The following is a 17696-nucleotide window of genomic DNA, read 5'->3' as shown; positions in this document are numbered from 1 at the left end:
AAACAAAGAGTGTTCACTCACAATTTAAAAGGACTGTTCCACCATTCAGGAATACAAAAAAATAAAATAAAATAAAATTCAAAGGTTATCCACGCCTAAGTGTTCTCCTGAACTACTGAAAGTAAAGCTCAACACCATTCAGTCAGTCAGGAATCCTCCCAGGTCCAAGTTAATCAAAACCACATTATATATTAGGGTGGCAAAAGAATCCCTAACATTGGGCTTTAAAATGACACCTAAGAAAATTCATTGGAAATTACATCTACAATGTGAATTTAGCACTCTGAAATTTGGATACTAACTTTTAACAGCAAGTCAGACAATTTTCCTATGAAAATAGGAAATATTACATACATCATGCACATTTTACTTCATTCTTTTTCAGCTAGTTTACTATAACTGAGAAATGCACTGTTGGGGTGGGTCCTATCTTCAACATAAAAACCTTCAGTCTACAGAACCTGTGCTCACAGAAGATAAGATACTCTCATAAGCAGGTTTAACTAAAAAACAGGCTACAACAATGCAGGAAAAAGCTAAGGGCATTTCCAAAACTGCAATGTTGGGTGCAAAGGAAGCAAAGTTCATAGTGACCAAAAGACTTTAAGAGCCTGCATGGTGGCTCATACCTGTAATTCCAACACTCTGGGAGGCTGAGGCAGGAGGATGGCTTGAGCCCAGGATGAGCCTGGACAACATAGTGAAACCCCATCTCGAAGAAAAAAATTTTTAAACTTAGCCAAGCATGTTGAATGACTGTAGACCCAGCTACTTGGGAGGTTGAGGCTGAAGGATCCCTTGAGCCAGGGAGCTTTGAGGCGGCAGTAAACTGTGATTGTACCACTGCCCACTGGCCTGGGTGACAGAGTAAGACCTTGTCTCAAAAACAATTTTTTTTTTTTTTTTTTTGAGACGGAGTCTCGCTCTGTCGCCCAGGCTAGAGTGCAGTGGCCTAATCCCAGCTCACCGCAAGCTCCGCCTCTCGGGTTTACACCCTTCTCCTGCCTCAGCCTCCCGAGTAGCTGGGACCACAGGCGCCTGCCACTTCATCCGGCTAGTTTTTTGTATTTTTTTAGTAGAGACAGGGTTTCACCGTATTAGCCAGGATGGTCTCGATCTCCTGACCTTGTGATCCACCTCTCGGCCACCCAAAGTGCTGGGATTACAGGCTTGAGCCACCGCACCCGGCCTTCAAAAACAATCTTAATAATAAAATCTTAAAAGGCTTAAGAAACGGTAAAGGGTGCAATCAGTGCTTCTTGGTCTTAATTCAAACGAGAAGCAAAATTCTTTACATAACCTCCTCTACCATAACCTCTAGGTACAAACTTCTTCCAACCCTTTAGCCTCAGGGGCTTTCTGGCAAATTCTCCCCAGAGCCAGTACAGTTTATTTACTGCCTAGGAAAAGCAGATTTGCAGAACAGGATGAGATTAGCACAACTTCTCCATAGCAGAAAAAATAATTTGTTATTTGATCCCATGATTCTTTTACTGCCTCCACCACTAGCTACTAAAGACAACAGTCTAAACATTAATATTTAGGTTTGGTGTCCATTTGTCTCAAACTGTAAGACAGAAGTACAAATAATCTAATTTTCCCTTAAAATAAACATAACTTTAGAAAATAATCATTTAGCTAAGGGACCTGAAACCAATGAATGAGAAAGTTTGCACAGACAACACCTAACATTATAAATGCAAAAATAATACCAGCAGAAAGCTACTTTAGTCACCTCACTCTTCCCCTCCCCAGTACACTCCACACCCCCAAATCCACAAACACTGAACTCATAGCTGAGTGCTTTGCTGGTAAAGGTTGCTAAGAAGCAGCTAGAAGCAAATAACATTTTAAAGTTTTCATCTTTCCAAAAACTTTCCAGGACACAGGTAAGAAAGCTATCTAGCTTGTGTCTCACAGAAAAAAAGCTATCTAGCTTGCATTCTCACAGAAAAAAATTATTTGGCAGAAGCTCTGAATATGCTTTTTACTCCTTTAAATCCTTGAGAATGCAGCCAGGCACAGTGGCTCACACCTGTAATCCCAGCATTTTGGGAGGCCGAGGCAGGCAGATCACAAGGTCAGGAGTTCGAGACCAGCCTGGCCAATATGTTGAAACCTCACCTCTACCAAAAATACAAAAATTAGCCGGGCATGGTGGTGCGTGCCTGTAGTCCCAGTTACTTGGGAGGCTGAGGCAGAAAAATTGCTTGAACCCCAGAGGCAGAGGTTGCAGCGAGCTGAGATCGCGCCACTGCACTCCAGCCTGAGCGACAGAGTGAGTCTCCATCTCAAAAAAAAAAAACAAAAAAATTTCTTGGAAATGCAATATAGGAAAAAAATATACATACCCCTTTACATCTATAACTTTGGTTGTGTACAATGCTGGGATTCTAAGTTTTATCCAGAATTGAAACCCCAGTCCCTCATTTCTGGGGCAGGGCTATTTTATGCCCTGGGAGCTTATCTCAGAAGATTTTACCACATACTGCTTTTAAAAAATTTTTTAACCTTTATTAATTCTTCCTGGAAATTTGAGAGACAGCATTATGGGAATCTTAGCTAAGACAGACAAAGTGAGATTTAGTAAGCTCCATTTTACTTTCACGGGTGTTAAAACAATTATGTAATTTCAAATTTGCCTTGCCTCAGACAGAAAAAGTTACTGAAATTTTAACTGTCCTGAAAAAAGGAGTCTTTTGTGCAGAGGGTTGGGAGGGTCACTCCCACAGTGGGAGGAGCCTGCCATCTCCAGACCTCTGGCTCTCAGGATCAGCTAACTGCTCTGACATACATTGTGGAATGATAGACACAGCACATTCCTTCTGACATCAGCACTGCTGTACTAACACTCAGAAGACCCACACTGACTTCTACAGCAACTGGGATTCCTGCCAATGCAGTTAAGGTTCACTTTGCCTATAAATGTGACCAGCTCCCAGACCATTTTCTACAATGTATGCCACCAATAACCCCTTGATCCTCTGACATAACAGAACACACATAATACGCTGGACTATGGCACCAGAAAGACCTAGGTTCACACTAAATTCCATCACTTAACAGCCTTTTGACTTGATTTCTAAGCCTGTTTCCTTTTCTGCAAAATAGCGGGGAAATCCAAAAGGGATGTTTTAAGACAGATTCCAAACTAGCCTTCAGGTTGAATCCAACATTAAAGACCTCTTACATTTGGTCCATAGCATTTAAAATTTTTTTAATGCTACATTTAAAAGTCAGGAGATTCATCAAAATAGAGATAGCCAGTTTAGAAGCAAGTCAAAGATCCACCAACTCTGGGCCCACAGTTTTGCTGGGCAACAATCAGCTAGCGGCTGCTCCATTCAGAGAGGCATATACTCTGCAGTTCAGAAGCCATTACTTTTCCTTCCTCCTCCTTTGCTCATTTATGTTACCTCTGGCCCCGGTAGGGTTTGAGTTTCCAACCCATTTTAAAGACTAAGAATAAAATTAATGGTTGTGGTCAGTGAAAATGCTTATTAAGGCAGCTGTTATCATTAGCTCACTAGTTAAGTTTGGTACTGAGCCTGGAGTCTTACTACTTTATCTTCCTCCTCCACTTTTTGCTTCATGGGCACTGGTTTGTGCACTACAGTGAAAGAATAAGCCCAGAGAACCATTCCTGTATCAAACGCCTATGGCTTAACCCAAACTGCAAACGTTTCCATGATTATTCACAAGCATCAGCTCTCCAACCTCCGATGTGCTGCACAGGCTGGTACAACCTCCCTCCCACACATGGGAGCTTAGACCACGGAGTTGTTTACAAGACAAACCCTTCAGAGGAGGGAAGCCAAGTTTTGTTTTGTTTTTTTTGAGACGGAGTCTCGATCGTTGCCCAGGCTGGAGTGCAGTGGACGATCTCGGTTCACTGCAACTTCCACTTCCTGGGTTTAAGCGATTCTTCTGCCTCAGCCTCCCGAGTAGCTTGGATTACAGGCGCCCACCACCACGCCCGGCTAATTTTTGTATTTTTAGGAGAGACGGGATTTCACTTTGTTGGCCAGGCTGGTCTTGAACTCCTGACCTCAGGTGATCTGCACGCCTCAGCCTCCCAAACTGCTGGGATTACAGGCGTGAGTCATGGCACCCAGCCATACTTTTTTATTACAAAGGTTGACTTACATACGGAGTAGTCAACTTCCAAATTCTACTTCTATAAACTGAGCAGGCACTGCCAGGCCACCCAAAGTTTAAATCGCCCTGACAAAAAATTTAAAAAGCGAAACTGGGCCAGGCGATGTGGCTCACACCTGTAATCCCAGCACTTTCAGAGGCCGAGGCGGGCAGATCACGAGGTCAGCAGTTCGAGACCAGCCTGACCAACATGGTGAAACCCTGTCTCTACTAAAAATACAAAAATTAGCCGGGCATGGTGGCGCGTAATCCCAGCCACACAGGAGACTGAGGCAGGAGAATCGCTTGAACCGGGAGGCGGAGGTTGCAGTGAGCCGAGCAGTGAGCCGAGATCACACCACTGCATTCTAGCCTGGGTGACGGGGCAAGACTCCGTCTCAAAAATAAACAAATAAATAAATAACCAAACTACAACAACGTGCTCTGGGAATACAGTTCGGCCACAAGCTCCATGGGCTCAATGAGGCCAAATAAAAGACCAGTGATAAGTCCCCAAAACACCGTCCCCAGGGTTTTCCGACAGCCAATAGCCCCACTGAGTTCCACAGGCTTTTCTAACTATGCAAAAAAACAACCAGGAAAACAATCACCGACTTGAGGTTTCCAAGGTTGGGTCCTGTTCGAATATATTTTTATTTTTTAACCCAGCATGTGTCCCTAGACTCAAAAGAAACATGAGCTTCAGGGTGCAAACTGTCCTTACCAGACACTTACGGCTGGCAAGGGACCGCACCGTCACCTGAGGGGCAGGCAAGAGGCGGGCAGTGCACCTGTGCCTTCCAGAATAGGAACCCCACCCACTTGCCCCTCTTCCCCACCAACGACACAGCCCAGTAGTTGACTCAGGTGCCAGGAGAGAGCGCGGGGAGGCAGGGCGGTAGCCAGGGAGACCAAGGGAAGCGGTTGCCAGAGAAATGCGGCATCAGTCAGGGCCGGGGCTGCAGGCGCGGGGCGGGGGAGGAGGGACGCGGCCTCCTCCCAGGAGGGCCTGGCGGGAGCCACCCCGGCTTCTAAGAGCGAATTCGGCTCCCGACTCTCTTCCCCATGGAAGGAACCCCAGCTAACAGCACGGTGCAAGGGACCAGGGCTGCAGGAAGCAAAATGCCCCCCGAAAAATAAGCACCCGCCCACGAAAGCACCCAAGAGTCCAGGGGTCCGCCTGGCTTTTCTCGGTCACGGGGTCAGCGCGGCGCCGCTCACAGGGCCTTCTGGCCTCACTGGATCCCCTAGGAATGAGGTAGCAAAGCCTCGGTCGTCTCAAGCTATGAGGAACCCACGGGAGATGAAAAAGCTCCGGGGAATGACGCCGGGTGGGACACCCCAAGGTGAGGGCCCCTTTGTGGGTGAGTCCCCCCCACTCCCGGGTGACTCCAGGCGGGCACTGGTCTGCCCAACCAGCTCGTCATCCGGGAAGCGACCCGTCCAGGGCCCCAGCCGCTGCTCCGCCAAACCTGAGGCCGCCCCTGAGTCTGGGCACCTGACCTCGTCCTGTACTGAGGAGAATGACCAGAACGCGAGGCCACATGCACCCGCTCGCCAGGCTGAGGGTCCGGACAGCACAGCCCAGAGGGGGCTCTAGTCGCTCCCCGCCTGTGCCACCTCCGCAGCCTGCAACCCTACCCCTCTCCCGCCCGTGCCCCAGGACCCACCTCAAAGCCGCCAGCCCCGCGGGTCTCCCAGGCTCGAAGCCCCGCCAGTCTTCCGCCCTCGCGCCACACTACCTGGTCAGCCCCGCCCTCAGGACTCCCTCTCGGGCGCCAAGCGAAGGTGTGAAGCCACGTGACCTGCCCGGGATTGGGAAGCCGCACGAGGGGCTTGATCCCTACACCTTAAAGGGGCCCAGACCGCCGCCGTCGTGGGGCTATCCACGGAACACCGAGTCTACGTAGTCAGTAGCCCCGCCCCGTCCCGCCCGGGTCCCCCCACCGCGCGCCGGGTGCGAAAGAGACCCGCAGAGGGGGGTGAGCTTCCAGCGTCCCCGGCTTCGGGTCTCCAGTGCGACGGCAGTGTGAGAAAGAAACGTTCCGGGCGCCGGTGCTCCTTTATGTCCGGTCAGCTCCCGTCTGGACGTAACGCTCGAGACCGCCCAGAGGCCGCAGTGCGGCTCGGAGGCCCCACCGGCCGCCCCCACAGGGCTGCGGCGCCTTTAAGCCCAAAGGCCCTGAGTCACGAGGAGGCTCCCTGCCCCCCTCGCCCTCCACCCCTCCACGAGGCCCCACGCCCGCGGGCACGTGACCGCGCCCCGCCCGGGACTCGCGCGCACGGGGCGGGGGATGGGTGTACCGCGGCGCCGGACCCGGCTGCGCGCGGACCGTTAGCTAGTGCGGCCGGGACGCGGCCCCGCCCAGGCAAGCGGCTGGCGGCTCTTACCAGTGGGAACGCCATGGGGCCGGTGTGGCCCTGGGGGGCTGACGGGCTGGCCGGCCAGCCGGCGGGCGAGAGACGCGCACGCACGTGGGCACTATTTTTGCAGCGAGCCGCGCGCAGCCCAACACCCCGGCAGCTTATGAAGCTCCTCCGAGCCGCTCCTCGGAGCCGCCCCCCGGCCGGATGCGGAGCACCTGTGTCTGCCCCGCCCGAGCCCTCGCCTCCGCCCCCTCGCGCCCCGCCCCTCCCAGCAGGCCGGGCCAAGGAGGGCTCCACCGCCCACCCGGAACCCGGCGGGGACCGCCGCCGCTACTGGCCACAGCCATCCCCTGGGGGTCCAGAGGCCGAAGCCTGAGCGCGCCACTCACCTAAGTAACCCCTAGCGGAGGCACTGTCTGCCCTGGGCCTCAGTTTCCCTCTGACGAAAGAGGGCACGATTTACAAGCCCCTGCGAGCGGCGGCGATCGCTTAGGCAGCACAGCCTACTGTCCGCGCTCCTTCTATTCCAGGGATCTCTACGGGGCGAGAGCCAGCCCTGCATCCTCGGTCGGAACCGTAGCCCCCGGGCTCCAGGAGGCGCGCTCATTTTAGACCCACTGCTCCGTGCGCTGCAGAGGGGGGCGCGAGAGTCAGGACATTCCAGAAAGTTCCAAAGACATCACTGGTCCTCTTTGGACCGGAGCGCTCCGGGGAAACCGCTTCCGGCGCTCCCGACAGACTGCGATAGAAAGTTTCACAGAAATAGGGCAATGGACAGGGCGAGGGCTCCAGGGCAGTCGTCCTGGGGCACCTGGAGCAGGGGCGGACCGGAAACCTCAGGCAAGCGCAGAAGAGGAGATGGCATTCCAGGCGGGAGACCAAGCAAAGGCAGAGAGGGAGGACGGCATGGAGCGGCTCCCTCTGACCAGGACTGAGGATGATGCGACCTGATACCGCCGGAGGGAAGCTTGGGCCCGGTTTGTAAGGGGCTTTTATTCTGCAGACAGGAGGAAACTATTAGAGAATTGTAAAAGGGGTTGGCAGTTGTCAGGTCTGTTTTAAGGTGTTACTGGAGACTTAGAAGAGGTTGGACAGAAAAGGGGGAAAACAAGGGACTGGAGTGGGGAGGAAGGGGACCAGAGTTTATTGAGCATTGCTAAGTGTTTTACATGTGTCATGTTATCATGATACTATTTAATAAGCACTAACTATGCTGCGGTCCCTTCCTGGCACTTAGGGAAGATGGTGCTGCCGTCTTCCTGGGCTTGATCTAATGGCTAAGGGGAGAGGGGCAGGTAACTGTCAGTTTCTGCCTGAGGTGATGGAGAAAGAGGAAGCTAATGGTATAGTCTAATGTTTCAGAAGGATTAAGCGGGGAAGGGTGGTGAGTGTAAGAGTAGAAGTCCAAGAGGGGTGAGTGACAGTGGGAGTTGGCCAGTCTCCATCCACCTGGTCTACTTACAGGAGCTTCTTTGGGTTGCTAAGGTCATGGGCAGAAAAGATGATGACTGCAGGAACAAGGCAGGAGCAACTTCGCTGGGACCCCTCTCTCTTGAGCCATACTTTCTCCAGGAGCAGCCTACCCCTGAGTCTTGTCCTGGCCCATAAGCAGCTTAGGACAGCTGCTTCTGAGAGGGTGCCACACTCAGATGCCTACAGCACAGGAGCCAAGTGAGGGTGGGCGACAGCACTGAAGGCCCAAGGCACACCCAAAAGGGCTGTTAGCTGGTGGGCACCATGTAGAGATGAGGTCCCAGCCCAGTTAAATCTTTCAAGAAAAGCTGGAAGTACTTTTTAAGTGAAATCTTGAATGTAAATTTTAATATTGGTTATTAATTCAAATGAAAAGAGCCAAGCCCAGCATGTCCAGGGGTCCCATGCAGCTCACTGGCTGCCAGTTTGTGATCCCTGACATCCTTTCCTCCTCTCTGACCCAAAAGCTGAGCGAGATAAGAATCTGAAACCCAGAATAGTGCCCAGAGGAATGGGTGTCTGGAAGCCCTTTCATATTTCAAAACTCTCAACCATAAGAAAATGAAGGCATCAAGAGACTTGGAACAGAAATTGCTGCTGCCTAAAGTCTCTCTTCCTAAATTTTCTGTTGCAGGTAATAATAGCTTGTCTTCACTGACCACTTACTATGTGCGTGGGAAAGTTCTAAGTGCTTTTCCTATGTTACCTCATTTTGCAGATGAGACTGAAGCTCAAAGAAGTTAAGTAACTTGCCAAAAGACTCCCAGCTAAAAGTGTCAGAGCAAGGACTCAAACCAAGGCAATCTTCTGGTTTCAGAGCCTGAAGTCTTAACCAGGTGAGAATAAAACTTCCAGCATGCTTATGTGTTTGCTTATCTGTAAATGACCCCAGAGCTGACTGCAGATGTTGAGAGAAGAGGTAATTTTGACCAAATGCAGTCATGACCTCAAGTGTGGGCGAGTCCTTGCTCCCTGCCCGGACTTGGCTAGGCCTGCAGGTCATACAGGAAGAATAGTCCCTCTGAAGGTGACCATAATCCACAAGGCAGGGTGTGGAAAGTGACAGAGGTGAATATATTAAATGACTTGGTCAAGTCCCCACAGCTGGTCACTGGCAGAAGTAGCAGAAACAAATAGGCATTATCTATTCTCCCAGTCAACAAACAGCCTTTGAGCCCAGCTATGCCTGGCACTGTCTCTGGAGTCAAGCCCCAGACTTACAATACTGATTTTAAGTCCAACTATCATTAGCTGGACTACATGTTAAATATATGTACTAGGGAGACAGGAGAGACTTCATAGTCTTTGATATGCCCAGGTGTTCAGTGCTTCTGCAGGAGGCAGAGAGCTAAAAGAAGAGAGAAGTTTGATGGGAGGAAATAATTTCCTGGTTGCAAAAGATAAGAAAAGGAATTCACTTAGGAACTGAAGACCACAAGGTAGACACACACAGTCTCTCCTCAAGTTTTGCCAAGCTCTGTACAGAAGAAACCATGTTCTTTTGTTTTCTCAAGTTCCTTTTAAGTGGGATAAAAGAGTGGATTGGGGCAGGGCACTGTGGCTCATGCCTGTAATCCCAGCACTTTGGGAGGCTGAGGCGGGCGGATCACGAGGTCAGGAGATTGAAGCCATCCTGGCTAACACGGTGAAACCCCGTCTCTACTAAAAATACAAAAAATTAGCCAGGCGTGGTGGTGGGTGCCTGTAGTCCCAGCTACTCGGGAGGTTGAGGCAGGAGAATGGCATGAACCAGGGAGGCGGAGCTTGCAGTGAGCTGAGATCTCGCCACTGCACTCCATCCTGGGTGACAGAGCAAGACTCCATCTCAAAAAAAAAAAAAAAAAGAGTGGATTGGCCCCACCTTTCATCTTACACAAAAGTAAGTCAAAAATATACTTCTGAGGCCGGGCGCGGTGGCTCAAGCCTGTAATCCCAGCACTTTGGGAGTCCGAGACGGGCGGATCACGAGGTCAGGAGATCGAGACCATCCTGGCTAACGCGGTGAAACCCCGTCTCTCCTAAAAAATACAAAAAAAAAAAAACTAGCCAAGCGAGGTGGCGGGCGCCTGTAGTCCCAGCTACTCGGGAGGCTGAGGCAGGAGAATGGCCTAAACCCGGGAAGCGGAGCTTGCAGTGAGCTGAGATCCGGCCACTGCACTCCAGCCTGGGCGACAGAGCGAGACTCTGTCTCAAAAAAAAAAAAAATACACTTCTGAAAAGCTTTACTTAGAATTTTTTTTAGAAGAAAATATAGGAGAATTTTTTTTTTTACCTCGTAAACTTGGAACAATAAGCACAGGATGTAAAGGAAGACAATACATTTGACCACACTGGAATTTAAAACTTTGGTTTACTAAAAGAGTTTGTTTGTTTTGAGACAAAGTCTTTCTCTGTCACCCAGGCTGGAGTGCAGTGGCGCAATCTCGGCTCACTGCAATCTCTGCCTCCTGGACTCAAGCAATTCTTGTGCCTCGGTCTCCAGAGTAGCTGGGATTATAGGCGCCTGCCACTGCACCCAGCTAATTTTTGTATTTTTAGTAGAGACAAGGTTTCACCATGTTGCCAGGCTGGTCTCGAACTCCTGACCTTGTGATCCACCCGCCTCGGCCTCCCAAAGTGCTGGGATTAGGCGTGAGCAACCACCCGGCCAAAGATACTGTTTAAAGCTTGAAAAGATAAGCCATAGACTGGAAGAAGATATCTCCAATCCATGTATTTACAAAGAACTAGTTTCCAGACTATATAAGAATTTCTATAATCAATGAGGAAAAAACACAACTCCATAGAAAAATGGGCAAAAGATGGGAATAGGCAGTTGACACAAGTGAAAATCCAAATGGCCAATAAACATCAGTGGATGCCCACCTCATCAATAACCAAGGAAATGCACATGAAACCGCTATCAGATGCCATGCCACACTTTTCAAATGGAAAAAATGATCAAGTCTCACTGTCCCAGTAGCAGGATCACTGCCAGTGAGGGCGTAAACTGGTTCAGCTACTTTGGTGTGTGCTTTTATGTTTCACATCTTTTAATGGAGAGAAGACAATGCATAGTGTGCACAAATCTTTTTTTTTTTTTTTTTTTTTTTTTTTGAGATGGAATCTTGCTTTGTTGCCTAGGCTCACTGCAAGCTCCACCTCCCAGGTTCACGTCATTCTCCTGCCTTAGCCTCCCGAGTAGCTGGAACTACAGGCACCCACCACCACGCCCAGCTAATTTTTTGTATTTTTAGTAGAGACGGGGTTTTGCCATGTTAGCCAGGATGGTCCTGATCTCCTGACCTCGTGATCCGCCTGCCTCGGCCTCCCAAAGTGCTGGGATTACAGGCGTGAGCCACTGTGCCTGGCCAGAGTGCACAAATCTTAAGTGTATACCAGGGTAACCACCACCCACATCGAGACATAGAATCTCTCCAGAATCCCCACTGGGTTCCTTCCTGCCCCTTCCCACTTTATGCCTCCCTCCTTAAGGTACCATTATCTTTACTGCTTTTCATTACAGGTTTGTTTAACCTGTTGTAGATTCCATATAATTTTTGGTTGCTTTCATTCAACATACATGTTAGATCCATCCATGTTGCTGCATGTAGAAGTAGTTTGTTCCTTTGTATTGCTAAGTAGTATTCCATTGTATAGATACACCATAATTTATTTCTGCATTCTTCTATTGATTGGAATTTGAATTCTTTCCAGTTTGGGGACTATTATGAATAAAGCTGCTAGAAATATTCTTGATGTGAAGTATAGCAACTCTGGTGAGCGATTTGGATTCTCTAGTTAACTTGAAAAAGTGTATACTCTGTGACCCAGCAATTCCATTCCTAGGAAAATATATTAGAGAAACTTTCATACATGTTAAGAGGCATGAGTAAAAATGTCTAGCTGTTTGTTAATAGTTGCAAAAACAAAACAAAATAACCTTAAATGCCCACCAACAGGAGAGTGGATCAATAAATTATGGTATAGTCATATAGTGGAATTCTATATATAAGTAAAAGTAAATGAAATACAGCAGATCGCATCAACATGACTCACAAACAATATTGAGTGAAAAAGCAGGATGTAGGAGAAAACATACTTTAAGATGCCATTTATATAAAATTTGAAAACATGTAGTACCCACCACCATCACAAAGTATGGTACAATATATTGTTTAGGAACACATCTATATATAGTAAAAGTACAAAAAAAAAGGGATGGCATTGACAAACAGAAAATTCAGAATGATGATTTGCTTCAGGTGGGAAAGGAAGCAGTCATGAAATGAGGGGTATTGGGGACATTAAATTGATGAGTGCTGAACTGATGAGTGCTTCAGTTCTTAAGTTGGGTGATTAGTATACAGGTGGTTATGTTAGTCTTTAAACTTGAAATACATAATAATATTTTAAAGAGACAGAGATGGGGATAATTAAGGGCAGTGATGTGCTGGTAAATGTTTTGACAATTGGCTGGGGGAGGGAAGTGATTTGTAGCATTTGCCTCTTTCCATGGCACAAAAACTCCCACCGTGGCTGGTTTCAAATTGCCAGTGCAACATCATCTGGCTCACCAAATTCCTGAATGTATAATAACAGTCAGCCCTTATGAGCCAGTAGAAGCCAACTCAGGCATACCACTCAGACACTGAATGTGGGAGCAGAGTGCTCTGAAGGCCAGAATCAGGGATACAGGCTCCCTGAGGGCTTTCCCAACAACCTAAGAACCTAGGAGATGGGTGGAAGGCTGGATTGTATTATTTATTTATTGTTACTAAGTTACCCCTAAAGCTAAGCAGCTTAAAACAGCAAATATTTATTATCTTGCACAATTTCTGGGAGTCAGGAATCAGAGAATGTCTTATCTGGCTGGTTCTGGCTCAGAGTCTCTCGTGAGGTTGCAGTCATGATATCAGCCAGAACTTCAGTCACTTGAAGCTTTGCCTTGGGCTGGAAGATCAGCTTCCAAGCTCACTCAAGTGGGTGCCGGCAAAAGCCTCCATTCCTTGTCACGTGGACCTCTCCATAGTGCTGCTCAAGACATGGTAGCTGGCTTGAGAGGAAGAGATCAACCAAGATGGAGGTGCAAAGAATTTTATGACCTAATCTCAGAAATGACATACCATCATTTGTATCCTGTTATTCACATACACCAACACTGGTATTATGTGGAAGGGAATGACACAAGGATACAGATACCAGGTAGCAAAGATCATTGGGGAGCATCTTGGAGTTTGAAGGTGAGTGCTGGTTGTCCTGAGATGCTTGTAATGGGTTCGTGGATGCCGAGAGACACGGAGAGGCCATCCCCTTTGTTTTGCAGCTGGGGAAATTGAGACATTTAGAGATTTACTTGAGAGTATGCAACTTTTTTTCTTGGTGTGGGTCAGGAGTCCAGGGTCTTGGTCTTGCCTTGGTACCCATGAGAAACACCAACCCCACCTCTCCCTCCCTGACTTCCCTCTGAAGGTGCAGATGCTAGGGTCTTAGCACATCCAAGATTAGATCAAGGTCATCTTACCCAAGCTCTTAAGAATTTCTTTACCCCCATAGTTGTTTCCTTACATTCTTTGCAGCCAAAACAAGACAACCCTCCTATTTCCACATACCCTGCCCCTCCCACAGAGGCTGTTATTAACACATCCCTAGTAGCCCCAAAGAGAAGCATCTGCCACTGTGTTGGCATTGCTGGACACAAGTTCATGTTGGCCTTCTGGAATCCCACTGCCACTTGGAACCTGGTGTCAGACTGTTTCAGGACTCTGTAATCTCTCAGCAAAATGAAACACTGCCCCAAACTGGAAGTAGGCATGAGGAAGATGAGCTGCCACGCTTTTTCTTGCTGGATGCTGTTTACATGGGTTATTCAGTCTGTGAAAACGCATCAAGTTGAACACTTGTAATCCGTACAATTTTATGTAGGAATATTATATTTAAATATTCATAAATTTATAATTTATATAAGTTTACAGATTCATAAATTTAAATACTGAAACTTGAGATTTAAAAAAAAAAAATTCCCAAACCCAGGGGCGTAATATATTTGGGGCCTAGAGAGAGAGAACCATTCTTTCTGTTCTTCAGATGCCATAGGGAAGTGAAGCCTCAGTGACACCACAGCATCTTCTGCAGTAAGGGGGCAATTGGTAAAGGGAAAATAATGGGGGTTCCCAAAGGTCAGGATAAAAAAGTTCAGCCCTAAGTGCTTTCTTCTACTAGACAGACCGTGGGATTGGGGATGCAGGGAGAGACACTGGGGTCAAACCAGAACCATCAAGTAGAAGACCCAAAAAGGTACACGCTGCTTCTTTTCCTTGAGGATACTCCACTTTTAATCCTTATTCTCCATATCCCAACCTGGGATCCACCCTCCCAGGGACCAATTCACCATCTGTCTCTTGACTCTGGGAGCCAAAAGACCAGGTGGTGACAAAAGAAGACCCAGGCCAAGGTCCTCTGGTGGGTCAGAATTTTCCAGTTTTCCCTTTCCTTTCCAAGCCAGGACAGGGGAAGTCCTGCCACTCTGAGTTCCACCCTCAACACCCATCCTTTTGATGTGGAAGAGACACTATGGGGAGGTGACTCTCAAGATGCCCAGCAGAATAGGCTGAACTAGTGCAGGGGTTTGCCTTAGTCGCCAGATAGACGGGAGTTCAAGCATGGGCACAACTAATGTCGCAACTCTGGGGTCCTTGTAGTGGCTTCTTTGGTATCTCTAAATGGATCTGTTCCCCAGGGTTACCAGCCACTGCAGCTAGCCAGGTGCTGCAGCCTGGCTGGAGACTGGAGCTGTCTGTCTTGCCAATTTGCCTGGGTACTGTTTTGAAGCCATCCTGGACTAGATTCCAGTTCCCAGCCCCTCCCTGAGCTCATTGTCTTCTAACCCATCAAGGCCCGTGGTCAGGCTCAGACCTCCTACGTCCCCACTGATGCACTACCCCATCCTTGTCAGGGCACCTTCTGCCTCTGTGCCAGTCCCTGTGCTTCTATCCACTTTGAGGCCCCTTTCTGCAGCCCTTCCTTTGCACCAGCAGAGTCCTAAGAGTGCTTCCCAGTCCGTCCTGTGGTCATGGGCCCCACCTGAATCCCACAGCCCTGGGCTAGTTCCCTGGTTGCCCCATCAAAACTATTCATGACTGGCCAGCCCCGATGGCTCATGCCTATAATCTTAGCACTTTGGGAGGCCAAGGCAGGTCTTTTGCCTGAGCTCAGGAGTTTGAGACTAGCCTGGCCAAAATGGCAAAACCCCATCTCTACTAAAAATACAAAAAATTAGGCTGAGTGCGGTATCTCACACCTGTAACCCCAGCACTTTGGGAGGCCGAGGCAGGCAGATCACGAGTCAGGAGTTCGAGGCCAGCCTGACCAACATGGTGAAACCCCGTCTCTACTAAAAATACAAAAATTAGCTGGACATGGTGACACACACCTGTAATCCCAGCCACTCAGGAGGCTGAGGCAGGAGAATCGCTTGAACCTGAGAGGCGGAGGGTACAGTAAGCCGAGATCACGCCACTGCACTCCAGCCTAGGCAACAGAACGAGACTCCATCTCAAAAAAAAAAAAAAAAAAAAAAAATTTAGCTGGTCGTGGTGGCGCATGCCTGTAATCCCAGCTACTCAGGAGGCTGAGGCACAAGAATTGCTTGAACTCAAGAGGCGGAGGTTGCAGTGAGCAGAGATTGTGCCACTGCACTCCAACCTGGGCAACAGAGCAAGATTCTGTCTCCCAAAAAAAAAAGCTGTTCGTGGGAAGTATTTTCCCTGCCAACTGAGATCCAGACACTCTGTGACCAGGCCCCTAATAACCTGGGGACAAAGTATCACCACAGTGGCAAAGACTTGGGCCAGTGATAAAATACAGAATATGATATGGGTTGGGAAAAATGCCCTGGGGGATGTGGGGGCCCCCAGCCCCTGCAGGTCTGACCTGCTTCCTCCTGTGTATGCTGGGCAGCCCCCATCTCATCCCTGCACACCCGCTCAGGGATGCTCATGTGGTAGGGTTGTGGGAGGTATGGCCTTGGAAGAGATGGGCTGGGCTGGGATGAGAGCTGGGGCAGCCACTCCCCCTTCCTCTGTGATTAAGATTCTCTCACTCCAGACCATTCTCTCAGCACAGAACAGGCCCTGTGCCCCTCCTGGATGGGAAATTGCTGCCCCACCAATCTCCCAGCCCAGCCTCAACCAGCAGCACAGCGCTCCCCGCTGGGCTCCTTCTGCAGTCATACTCTCACCTGCCCACACCTTGCTCTCCTGCTTCCTGCCTCTCTCTTCCATCAAGCACCAGAACCATTTCCTTATGAAGAGTTGCTACTGCTAATGCCAAAGCCTGGGACACGTTCCAGAGACACCAACATAGAGCCGTGAAGGTTCCAACTATCTGGACTCTCAGGGTTGGAAATCCCAGTGCCCTTTACAAGAGGTTCTGGGAACCTGGGCTGTACTTGAGGAATATTAAAGGACTTGCCTTTTGTAATTCTGGTTCCTACAGAATCCCATTTTTTTAAAAAGGGGACTTTTTTTTTTTTAAGGGATGGGGTCTTGCTAAGTTGTCCAGGATGGAGTGCTAGTCACAGGTGTAATAATAGTGCAATACAACCCTGAACTCCTGGCCTCAAGCAGTTTTCTAGTCTCAGCCTTCTGAGTAGCTGGGACTACAGACACATGCCCAGCTCTACTCTGGGGCTTTTGATATAGAATAAAGGTGGGTAAGGGATTCTCTGATGGTTCTTGTTCAAATTTCTTAGAAAATCACCCTCACCCTCTCTCAGTGCTCTGCATAGTGCTGATTTCAGAGGCAAAAGTAAGACTGAATCGTACTTTTGACTGGAGGATCATCTCAGAATCTGCAGTGACAAAAACAGTGATCCCAGGGAGACTTTGGGGCCCCAGGCTCTCAGGGAAGCAGCATTTCCAGCAGCTCTCTGGTGTCACAGTGCCCAACAAGTCCCTGGAGCCAGAGGCAGGGCTGTCCCCTGGCACTGCCTTTGTTCTCCTTCCATGAGAGGCCACACCTGCTTCACCCCATCTTACCCGTGAACGGATGTGCTCAGGGATGTCTAAGTGGCAGGGCTGTGGGACAGTATGGCCAAGGGCCTGAAGTCTTGGTCACAGAGGATCAGAGGCTGAGGTACAACATCTCAAACTATCACTGGAGTGTGTTCCTTGTAACCCAGTCAATCAAGATGATGTGAGCAAAGTGTTCCAAGATCAAAACCAAGTTTGAGTAACACTGCAGGCTGAGAGGTGGTCACAGTGTACATTAGCATAGTAAAGGTTCTGAGAAGATCTATGGGAAATGAACTTATTTCACTTAAATCTAAGATTCCTAAACTTATTTGATCATAGACTTTGCAGGGGAAGGAAAGGTACAGAACACATCCTAATAGAACACCTTTTATACCTTTTAGAACCACTGCTCACTCAGCCTTTCTTCACCAGAAAAGGTGTCAGGGAGAGCCCTGACCCCCACTGCACCCACCAGGTTTGTTCCAGGTGTGACCAGATGCTGGTGTCTTGTCACAGGTACAGAATCTGCTGCTCTGCCTATGGAGTCGCCATTCTTCTGTTTACTTGCTTAATAAACTTGCTTTCACATTATTATTATTATTATTATTATTATTATTATTATTATTATTATTTGAGACAGAGTTTCACCCTATTGCCCAGGCTGGAGTGCAATGGCACGATCTCAGCTCACTGCAACCTCTGCCTCCTGGATTCAAGCGATTCTCC

At 48.7% G+C, this 17696-nt stretch overlaps 2 protein-coding genes across 23 annotated transcripts in view; one reads left to right on the top strand and one right to left on the bottom strand.

Annotated features, from left to right (window-relative positions):
- CPEB1 (cytoplasmic polyadenylation element binding protein 1) overlaps positions 1-7123 on the bottom strand; it is a 100070-nt gene extending 92947 nt beyond the window's left edge. For 6 of the 21 annotated variants that reach the window (XR_012415293.1, XR_012415294.1, XM_015453198.3 and 3 more), the window contains exon 1: positions 6529-6710. Coding sequence is in view for 4 of the 21 variants with exons in the window: in XM_015453198.3 (XP_015308684.1) it covers positions 6529-6543 (15 nt within the window). In the remaining 17 variants the exon portion in view is untranslated. Of the gene's footprint in view, positions 1-5807; positions 6050-6107; positions 6288-6528; positions 6711-6893 lie in introns of those variants that run through there. The other 15 variants (XR_012415296.1, XM_073996580.1, XM_073996584.1 and 12 more) reach the window with 4 other exon arrangements.
- On the top strand, positions 5112-16437 carry LOC135971878 (uncharacterized). 2 transcript variants are annotated; one of them, XM_073996587.1, is made up of 3 exons: positions 5112-7481; positions 8696-8813; positions 16081-16437. In XM_073996587.1, the coding sequence occupies exon 1, from the start codon at positions 6203-6205 to the stop codon at positions 6878-6880; it is 678 nt and encodes a 225-aa protein (XP_073852688.1). In that variant the 5' UTR covers positions 5112-6202; the 3' UTR covers positions 6881-7481; positions 8696-8813; positions 16081-16437. The 2 variants fall into 2 exon arrangements, with proteins under 2 accessions (XP_073852688.1, XP_073852687.1); XM_073996586.1 differs by having other exon boundaries at positions 16076-16437.
- Positions 16438-17696: the final 1259 nt, after the last annotated feature.

This window comes from Macaca fascicularis, chromosome 7 (assembly GCF_037993035.2).
Source record: "Macaca fascicularis isolate 582-1 chromosome 7, T2T-MFA8v1.1".
In the NCBI taxonomy this organism is placed as follows: domain Eukaryota; kingdom Metazoa; phylum Chordata; class Mammalia; order Primates; family Cercopithecidae; genus Macaca; species Macaca fascicularis.
The sequence above is the reverse complement of the archived record's forward strand: the minus strand, read 5'-3'. Positions and strand labels throughout refer to the sequence as shown.

Excerpts from the sequence above, each read along its gene's own strand:
- LOC135971878 (XM_073996587.1), top strand. The coding sequence starts at position 6,203 with ATGTCCGGTCAGCTCCCGTCTGGACGTAACGCTCGAGACCGCCCAGAG.